At 29.4% G+C, this 9,532-nt stretch overlaps 4 protein-coding genes across 6 annotated transcripts in view; 2 read left to right on the top strand and 2 right to left on the bottom strand.

The window, feature by feature from the left end:
• The window catches only part of LOC108744078 (phosphatidylinositol 5-phosphate 4-kinase type-2 alpha), a 10,749-nt gene extending 4,492 nt beyond the window's left edge, over positions 1–6,257 (bottom strand). Inside the window, exons 1-8 of one of the 3 annotated variants that reach the window (XM_025978406.1) lie at positions 5,909–6,257; positions 5,759–5,856; positions 5,595–5,705; positions 5,311–5,461; positions 5,016–5,255; positions 4,671–4,773; positions 4,390–4,581; positions 3,094–3,325 (exon numbers count right to left, since the gene is read on the bottom strand). In XM_025978406.1, coding sequence (XP_025834191.1) covers positions 3,094–3,325; positions 4,390–4,581; positions 4,671–4,773; positions 5,016–5,255; positions 5,311–5,461; positions 5,595–5,705; positions 5,759–5,856; positions 5,909–6,040 — 1,259 coding nt within the window. In that variant the 5' untranslated portion in view covers positions 6,041–6,257. Of the gene's footprint in view, positions 1–1,754; positions 3,326–4,389; positions 4,582–4,670; positions 4,774–5,015; positions 5,256–5,310; positions 5,462–5,594; positions 5,706–5,758; positions 5,857–5,908 lie in introns of those variants that run through there. The other 2 variants (XM_025978407.1, XM_025978408.1) reach the window with 2 other exon arrangements.
• A 342-nt stretch (positions 6,258–6,599) lies between these two features.
• LOC108744674 (mitochondrial import receptor subunit TOM7 homolog) lies at positions 6,600–7,189 on the top strand. The gene is made up of 3 exons (XM_018480562.1): positions 6,600–6,813; positions 6,861–6,909; positions 6,972–7,189. The coding sequence occupies exons 1-3, from the start codon at positions 6,714–6,716 to the stop codon at positions 6,982–6,984; spliced, it is 162 nt and encodes a 53-aa protein (XP_018336064.1). The 5' UTR covers positions 6,600–6,713; the 3' UTR covers positions 6,985–7,189.
• A 920-nt stretch (positions 7,190–8,109) lies between these two features.
• LOC108744614 (mitochondrial import inner membrane translocase subunit tim16) lies at positions 8,110–8,705 on the top strand. The gene has a single exon (XM_018480480.1). The coding sequence runs from the start codon at positions 8,218–8,220 to the stop codon at positions 8,584–8,586; it is 369 nt and encodes a 122-aa protein (XP_018335982.1). The 5' UTR covers positions 8,110–8,217; the 3' UTR covers positions 8,587–8,705.
• On the bottom strand, positions 8,699–9,492 carry LOC108744580. Its single transcript, XM_018480432.1, has 4 exons — positions 9,337–9,492; positions 9,154–9,283; positions 9,001–9,094; positions 8,699–8,948 (listed from the first exon to the last, which is right to left on the bottom strand). The coding sequence occupies exons 1-4, from the start codon at positions 9,472–9,474 to the stop codon at positions 8,813–8,815; spliced, it is 498 nt and encodes a 165-aa protein (XP_018335934.1). The 5' UTR covers positions 9,475–9,492; the 3' UTR covers positions 8,699–8,812.
• Between the last annotated feature and the right edge of the window lie 40 nt (positions 9,493–9,532).

Raw genomic sequence — 9,532 nt, 5'->3', positions numbered from 1 at the left:
CTGCCTTGCGATAATTTAACATTACGAATGAGCAATTAAAAAAAAGCGACTTAAAACAAAACTTTAATTTAAGAAACGACTGTAGATATGTAAATGAGAAATAATAATAAAAATTGTCGTTTAACTATCGATTATTATTTTTATTAGTTAATAGTTCTATTGTGTTAAAATTATTAATGTAATCGAAATAGTTTTTAACACTCCGTAAAAATTTTATCACTCGGTAACTTGTTATAAATTCGTAGTAATCAACAAATAAAAGAGAGTGTTGCTAGGCGGAAATAATTCGCATTAAACAAAGTACATTCATTCAACTTATTCTTCAAGCATCCATTATTTATTAAAACAATACAAACGGGTACGATTGTCTACCTACTACTTAGAAAAGTCGAATAAAGTGACAGATATTAGAGATAATTCTCCTTATTATCTTTCGTTTGTATTTTATAATGGATTAGATTTCTTTATACACCTAAAATACATTCAATTGCATTATCTTGCTAAATATAACTGATAAATGACGAAAGTACGGCAAAATGCATTACGATTTCACATTTTAAACATTAATCATACTTTACTTTTGATTTATTTTTTTAAATTACTTTGCACGATAAATAATTCAATATACACACATATAAACAACTTGGTAATAGTAAAAAAAAAGATGACAGTAACTTATAAGGAATAATAATTAGTCATTTATGATCAAATAAAATTAATTAAACATCTACAGTAGACGTTCAATACTGTGAACTACTGCGAATCGAAAAAAATACTAGCTGTTCACATGATTCATGCTTTCACGTTAACGAATGTTATATGTATGTAATAAATAATAAATATCTATAAATAATGAAATAAACAAATGCTTTTAAATAAAAGTTTACAGAATTTCCAACAATGGAGAAGTAAAGGGTTAATTTGTGCACGGTATACAGCGATGTAGCATAATTATATAGTGTTTACATTATCGGGGTTTTCGTTATTTGATGACCACAGTAACTGGTATCTATCAATACCAATAGTGTTCTTAAAATAATTGCAGATTAACTGAAATTTAAACTTTTTACCTTCATACTGAAGACTGTGATCTCTGACGAATTGTACGACAGCGTTTGGTGAATCGGGGGGAGTATTAAAGCCTAAATTTCTGTTTTCTAGGCCTGATCCAGATTCGCTCTCGTCCGAGTCTAAGCCAGTGTTTTCAGCCTCATTTTCTCTCTCTCTCAGTTCTTGTTCGCCTCTCTCAACCTCGTGAATACCTAAATTTATAAAATTGATAAAAAATTAAATTACTATCAACTATTGTTGAACAATAATAGTATCTTTCACAGAAACTGAGTAGCTTTACCTAATAACAAACTGTAGTCCATCAAGTGCAGTTTTGTCAAAAATTCTACGTCAGCGGACAACGTTTCGAGAAGCTTTTGTTTCGCTTCTTCTCCAATATAAACCTTTAAAATTGTTACACTCGTATATATTTCATTCATTATAGTAAAAAAAATCNTAATGTATGTATGTAAAATACTCTAGATTTAAAATAAAATACAAAATGTAAAACGAAACGATACACAAATACCTCCAGTGGCACTTAACAAACCACAAACACTGAATAAATACTGAGTTTTTTTTGTTTTTGATTTACTGATAAATGTGTTACAATCTACGAAAAGGTATACTTGGACAAATTTATCAGTTATAGTGGTAGATCTTTAAAGCATGAATACGACATTAATTAATTAATAAAGCTTCTACTTTCCTCTTTTTTTTTTTTTTTTCATATTACAGTGAGTTCAATTTCAAATTGTGGTGTTCAGAGTAGTAGTAGTAGTAGTAGTATTAGTAGTACAAATATAGAGTCTTCAAACTAACTCCTACTTATGCTGCATATAGTAATTCATTTTACTAAAGAGGACACTTCCAAATAACTTTATGATTTACTGATATTATTACTAGTGTGCGTTACAGCTACCTAGAATTAAAAATATATCGAACGCTCAACATGTTCTGTTTAATAATACCTAAATCGTAGGTGTATTCTCGATGAAACATTTAATAAAGAAAACACACGACAAGAATGTTTCAACATGTAATTTATTTAATAATTAGTTCAACCTAGCTGTGCACAGTTCTTAAAAGTGACTGTCTAGGCCAAAATTAAATAAATTACAAGAACTTAACAAATTACTAGTTGAAACATTCTTATTTTTTTTTTTTAGTTTCCCAAAGACCGAAGAAAAATGTATAAATCAGAAAAGAAAAACGTTAAATTATTTGCTACAGTTCATAAATGAATTGAAAAGCTGTTATTTGAACAAAAAAAGTATTTTTTTATCTATGTTCTATCAATACTACAGATGCATACATGTATTTTTAACTGTCCTAGTTTTTTTTTAATTGGAAGCCCTTGATATCTTTGAATTAAATAAATTAATTAACAGGGGCATAAAAATACTTCGGCTTTTTAATTGAGTTTTGATAAGAGTTACCAATTTAAAATACGTTTCGTTAAATATTAAGAGAAAAGTTTTAGCGTGTGCATAGTGTACTTAACTTATCTAAATAGTGGAAGATAGCAAATGAAGAAAGAACTTCATCATTGGTAGATTCCATTACTTATAATTTTTATGCTACGTTTAATTAATGTAAAAAGAAAAATAAACTCATTAGAACAGTTGTTGAGCGTTCGTTAATTATGTAAAACGGCCGAAACGTTAAAAAAGATTACGTAAAAAGTAGTGAATATAATACGGAACAACTAGCGGGGGCACAGCCTGTAAATATTGCGAAGTGGTACACTAGAGCACACCAATGTATTTAATAAAAAAAAGAACATTCCAAGATGACGAGGACAAAAGGTCCCGAAGGAATTTAAATTTATTACTGTGTTCTGTCTTCCCTTTTATCTAACACAAAAATTAAACAACTAATTAATGGATACTTTGATAATTTAGTTGATAGAATCGTTAGTAGATTGGAAGAGATTGACGATTGACTCCGACTGAGTTGGTCGCGGGGATGGCGGGACGAGAGAAGTAATTAATAAAAAGTAAAATAACAAGTAGTACCAAAAAAGAAATGGAAAAAATTTACTCGATCGCTTTCGTTATGAAGTCGATAAATCGCTTCGCATACTGATCAGGATCACAGGTACTTATTCCGTCGACGTTCGATCCGTATTTGACGGTTTTGGCGGCTTTCGCGGCCTGCTTCTTTACCCCGTAATGGGTCAAGACGTCTATAATGGCAACGAAGTAGATCTCTTTCACGGGGGCCGCATCGCAGCTTGGTATAGCGTAAATGTCCAACTCGGGTATGATATGACCTAATTAAAACAAAATACCCAAAATTAATCAATAATCATAGAAAATTTTTAAACATAAATTCTCTTTCGATACTTTAACATCTAGAGTGCACCCCGGTAATTTCTAACAGTTAGGTTCTATTCACTGATGCCTTGGAACAACTTTAGTTCATTTTGGAACTTTCAGCTAGTTTAATAAGGGAGAAATTAATTTATTTAAACTTAAAAACGACGTTGAAAGTGCACCCTGGTAAAACGACGTTTTTAAATTGGCGGTTGAAAGTGAAATAATCGGGATAAATATTTATTTATTTAACAATGTACCTGGAACGTTTTTAATATTGCAATTGAGTTGGGATGTAAAAAATAAAAGGAAAAGTGTCACTCACTCAAGATATTGCCAATTCATCGTCATAAATCCTTCCTTTAGCAACAGACACCAAGCTGTCTGTTTCCAGTAAAAAAAGGCAAGTTTCCTTTAACATTAGGTACAACAATATTCTGGAGTGCAAAAAGGACAAATTCCCCATGGCATACAGCGTCCATAGTTTTGTGTAATCCTTCTGTAAAATGGTTTGTCATATTAAACAATACGCAACTAGATATAATTAATTTAGTATTACTATTCTTATTAGGAGGGTGATGAATTTTAAAGTGAACACACAGTATTAATTTAAGTAAGTTGTTCTTAGGACTTTTCTCACTCAACTTTTTGATCAGACAAAATAAGACTACATGCTACAGTTATTTATGGTAATGGTAATTTTACAAAATAATTACCTTCTCTAATCAAACATATTTACTAATAAATAATGTTGATCTTAGTAACTACCGTACTAGTTGAATTAAAGATAATTAAATTGAGGGTGTCGGTTTTCGCTAACATTCTTGGCTTCACCAGGAGATTAATATTGCAAATTAAATTTTTATAGGTATAATTAAAGTAACTGTAAACTTATGGAAATTAATTTTTTTTTCAATACACCAAAATTTAACGTAATTTTGTCACGATGGTTTAAGTGTAATTTACATACATATTTATATATATTTCAACAATTCANTTAACTGAAATTTAAACTTTTTACCTTCATACTGAAGACTGTGATCTCTGACGAATTGTACGACAGCGTTTGGTGAATCGGGGGGAGTATTAAAGCCTAAATTTCTGTTTTCTAGGCCTGATCCAGATTCGCTCTCGTCCGAGTCTAAGCCAGTGTTTTCAGCCTCATTTTCTCTCTCTCTCAGTTCTTGTTCGCCTCTCTCAACCTCGTGAATACCTAAATTTATAAAATTGATAAAAAATTAAATTACTATTAACTATTGTTGAACAATAATAGTATCTTTCACAGAAACTGAGTAGCTTTACCTAATAACAAACTGTAGTCCATCAAGTGCAGTTTTGTCAAAAATTCTACGTCAGCGGACAACGTTTCGAGAAGCTTTTGTTTCGCTTCTTCTCCAATATAAACCTTTAAAATTGTTACACTCGTATATATTTCATTCATTATAGTAAAAAAAATCAGCTTTTTAAACATATTGAACACATTATAGCATTTTCTTTAAATTCGTGTATTAACTATTTATAATATTAAAAAGCTGACATTTTTATTATTAATAATATTTATTTTAAACCTTTAATTATTTATTAGGATATATTTCTTCTAAAATATGAATGAGATTTACCATTCTGAATTAATATTTGTAGAATTACCTTCATTTGTTGGTTTACAAAATCATTATCTTTAAGTGTTGGCAAATCTTTTTCCAATTCCTTATCCGATGCCTCCCTATCAACAGTGGAGCCTTTTAAATCGAATTTCCTATGGACACTGAGATGATTAGAGAAAACATTTCGTGTCACAACTAAATAGTGTTCAATTCCATCTACTGTTAATCTATACATTCCCAAATACTGCGGTAACAATGTCTTACCGTGCCTTTCAACAATATACTATAAATAAAAAGAAACAATTGCTTTACTGTTAAAAATTACATGAAATACTTACTGGATGGTAATGTTTTAAAAACGAATGCATTCTTTCTACTTCTTCAGAAGTCAGTGTCTTTATTACAAATAATTTATCATAACTATGGTAAAATTTTGCTCCACTCTTTCCTGCCATATCATCAGGTAGGGGTTGAGATCTAAAAAGAACTCTGATAATATACTGAATTAATAAAGTGTCATTCTTTAAGTATACTTTTCGTCTTTTTACTTTCCTCTAAAAAAGTCTATGGAAGGAAGATAGTTTATTCATTTAACACAACTACTTGTTTAAGCTGTCCCTACCTTGTTAGCGACTCTTTGTAATCCAAGTCATCAACGCCAAATCGTTCCCTAATATTTCTAAACACCATGGGGCAATATTCTTTTACCTTGAAATGTGATGGCATGTTTTCTCTAAAATAAACAACCACTATTATACTACATAATTAATTTTGTAGAAGTATTACTTGTTAAACAAATGATTATCCACTTTAATTTTCGAGTAAGCTCTAAAGTCATCAGGAAGCAACATTACAGGAACTGGTACATGCATTAGCTCATTTATCTGAAAAAAAAAGAGACTTGTGAAGAAGTAACAATGTTTAAAAATTACTTACTGTATGATTAACACCCCACATAAAAACCGAAAGCAATGGTTCATTAGCTCTAAAAAGCTTTACTTTTTGATGTTTCACTCTGAAATGTTTCTTTTTTAACTTGGACATACCGCCGCTATGGGGAACTGACATTTTAACCGTTTTACACGAATTACAAATGAGTAATTAGAACTTCACACTTTCAAATATAAATTGGACATGTTTTAAATATTTCACACAAACATTACACATAAAACACAACGGATTTATTTCGACGGCCAGCATTTAATTTTGAGGAAACGACAATAATCGTAAACACACCTTCATTGATTAGTTGTCGGTAGTGTTCGTTTATTGACGACTAAAAATAATAATGTGTGCTGTATCTATAATTCCATTAAATTAATACGGTAAAAATGCAGAATACTGTCATCACATTGATTCATGTGTAAAATCAAAAATTGTTTTAAACATACTATTTTAAATTATTAATAGTTTTAAAAGAATAAATCATTTATAAATTCATATTTTAAAACTTTTAAGACTTAACGTCCTAATATTATTCCAATAAATATATTTAAATACAAATTTTAATTAAAACAATCCCTATCACTTGACGATCACTTCGTGCGGTTCAATGAGAACAGCTTAAATAATTCTATCAATTTATATAGTTTTCTATGGTGGTCTTGACCACAGTTCATAGAATAACTTACCCATAGATGATAGATTTGACCATAACCTCAAGTATAACCTCTAATATTACTTCCACTATAAAAATTATTCAAGGCTCTTATTATAAAAACTTATTAAATAATAAAGTAAAATGGCCTTATCCCAAGGAGCAGCAGAACGTTTATCAATTGTGATAGATATAGGGAAAACGATTTTTCATTACGGATTCATTCCAACAGTTTTATACATGGGTATGTAAGAAAAACTAGCGTCAAAAATATTTACAACTCAATTTTAGGTTTCCAGAAAGGAGCTGATCCGGGAATGCCAGAGTTATCGATAACCAAGTAAGTTGTACACATTTTTAAAAAAATATGTTCATACGATAATTCTTAACCATACTTTTCAGTTTGTTTTGGTAAATACAAAACTACAAATTACGATGCTTATGTCCAGAAGATCATTTTTATTAGTTGTTGTTAGTTTTTATTATGTAAGTTTTTTAAAATTCATTAAATTCTTCATGTAATAACTATAAAGTGTATCTCATTACTGCTATGGTGGTTGCTTGTATTAAAGATGTAACAGTAAGTAAATTGCATCACAGGAATAAAATAATTTGTTTAATTTATGCATTATAGTAATACTGACTTGTACAACTTAGAAGTAAGAAAATATCTGCTATATAAATAACTTACAAAGAAAACAAACGCTTATGATATGATACCATCTTTATATAGTGATGTGATGTTCTTATAACTTAATAATTAAAAAGTATATTGATAAATTAAAAGCTGTAGATCAATAACAAAAATTAAATAGATTCATTAACTAGTTTAAAATAGTAATTTTGATTGGGTCTATTAGAGCAATTAAATATCTTACGTCTTTTCACAAAAATTAAATAAATTCCTATAAGGACCAATGCAAAAAAGAGAAATGCCAGCACCCCAAAACTGCAAAAAATGGGGAACTATAACAATTTTACTTATCAAAGAGGTATTATACTTGCCAGTAATACCAGAATAACGGTATCTTAGCACAGCACTTATTATCGCCACAACAATATTGATCTAATTCGTTGCAAATTCCAAATTCACAAAAGAATTCTCCAGACATTTTTGAACTTAACTTTCGGAAAAATATTATAAGTGTAGTTATTCTTGATTTTAAATAGATAAATCACAAACCAAAAGACCTACAAGTCATTATTCTTTAAATTGGTGATTTATAATTAATTGTTCTGACTGATTGTTTGTGAATTAATAACCAATTAATAACTGTTAATAACAATAGGTATCATAGATAAGGCATGCAATACAATGCAATATTACAATCTTGTATTGTTTTCCATTGATAGTGGTTAAAATTCAGAACTTGTTTAAACTGGAATAAAGATTTATTGCAGCAATGAATGTAATTAATGATTGCGATAAATTTACAATTTTGTCAGACAAATGGTAACAGAGCTTAATTCTTTAGTGACAAATATTGTATGACAAAAAAAATTTTGAATGTAAAAATGAAAATTGGTACCTTGGTACTTTAGACAGTATTAGTGTCATTGCTGTACAACATAACCTTTTGTCGCACAATGTCAGATCAAAGTAATAAAATCTGTTTTCTTCCAAAAAACATTTATTCTCGGATATAAAATGGCTAAATTCATTGCCCAGATAATAATAACAGGTGCCCAAGTTGTTGGTAGAGCTTTTGCAAAGGCTATTAAAGAAGAAATAGCAGCATCTCAAGAAGCAGCAAGAAGGTTAGGAAACGCAAGATCAAAAACTGAAAGTGCCGGAAATGTAAAGATAGGTCTCTCTTTAGAAGAAGCAAAACAAATTTTAAACGTATCCCAACTGAACAAAGATGAAATCCAAAAGAGGTTTGATCACCTTTTCAAAGTAAATGATAAAGAACATGGAGGTTCATTTTATATTCAATCTAAAATTGTAAGGGCAAAAGAACGATTGGATTATGAATTAGAACAGAATCAACCTAAGCAAAAAGACAACACGACGTGAATAGTGTTTTATAGCTTATTACTTAATTGTAATTAGGAATCAAATATGTAGCTTAATTAAATATTTTATGAGCGTGAATGTACATAATGTAATTATTTTAAATACACATTCATTACTTATTCAGGGCTTTATTTATTATAAATAGTAGTGCCCCTATGATACTACAACATTGCAATTATTAATCTACTTCCAAACTCAAGAGAAACAAGGGCAAAATTTAAAATGCTCATGACCTTATTATAGGAGTGGCGTCTTGCACTACCTTCGATTTATGAGTAGCATCACAAAACGGTCTATGATTTGTTTGTTTACAATTACACAACCAATACTCCTTACTTTCAGTAACTTGAAAACGAATTGGTCTATAACGACAGTAAAAATCTAGCAGCTTAACAAAAAAGAAATTAGACTCACCTTTGTTTTACTTTCAAAAAAATATCTTTGTGGGTGCCGTCACACAACGGTTGGCTTTTAGAACGACCACACAAACACCAGAAATAATTATTACCTTAAAAGTTTACGTCTAAGTTAATAAGAAATTAAGAAATAGAATATACTACTAGTTACCTGCTTCAAGTTTTATTTTGAACGGTTTTTTTTCATAAACTACCCCATTTTCTGATTGTAAATGTGCAGTAATTACATTTTCTAAAGGATTTTGAGGGATTCCTGGGGCTTTTTTATCTGAATATTTTGTCTGAAAAAAATGTCTTTTTTAATCATTTACAAATTATTACAATTAAGCATTACCATTTGAATTAAGTTAACCAATCTTTTCTGCTTAATAATTAACTTCATATTATAAATCGATATCATTTTACTTATAACAATTAATGAATTATTAAAAAATGTACTAAAATTATTCAAAAAAACAGTTAATAAACACATAACCTTTATTTTACAAGCCTTCACAGACCACAGAGATACATACACCAATATCATAGAA

The sequence above is a fragment of the Agrilus planipennis genome, unplaced genomic scaffold, assembly GCF_000699045.2.
Source record: "Agrilus planipennis isolate EAB-ADULT unplaced genomic scaffold, Apla_2.0 scaffold6, whole genome shotgun sequence".
In the NCBI taxonomy this organism is placed as follows: domain Eukaryota; kingdom Metazoa; phylum Arthropoda; class Insecta; order Coleoptera; family Buprestidae; genus Agrilus; species Agrilus planipennis.
The sequence above is the reverse complement of the archived record's forward strand: the minus strand, read 5'-3'. Positions and strand labels throughout refer to the sequence as shown.

Bases quoted from the DNA above. Each gene is read 5' to 3' on its own strand.
- LOC108744674 (XM_018480562.1), top strand. From the start codon at position 6,714: ATGGCCTTATCCCAAGGAGCAGCAGAACGTTTATCAATTGTGATAGAT. The intron at 6,814-6,860 runs GTATGTAAGAAA...ACTCAATTTTAG, and splicing joins TCCAACAGTTTTATACATGG to GTTTCCAGAAAGGAGCTGAT.
- LOC108744614 (XM_018480480.1), top strand. From the start codon at position 8,218: ATGGCTAAATTCATTGCCCAGATAATAATAACAGGTGCCCAAGTTGTT.
- LOC108744580 (XM_018480432.1), bottom strand. From the start codon at position 9,474: ATGTGTTTATTAACTGTTTTTTTGAATAATTTTAGTACATTTTTTAAT. The intron at 9,284-9,336 runs GTAATGCTTAAT...CATTTTTTTCAG, and splicing joins TGGTTAACTTAATTCAAATG to ACAAAATATTCAGATAAAAA. The intron at 8,949-9,000 runs GTGAGTCTAATT...CTGTCGTTATAG, and splicing joins TTTTTGAAAGTAAAACAAAG to ACCAATTCGTTTTCAAGTTA.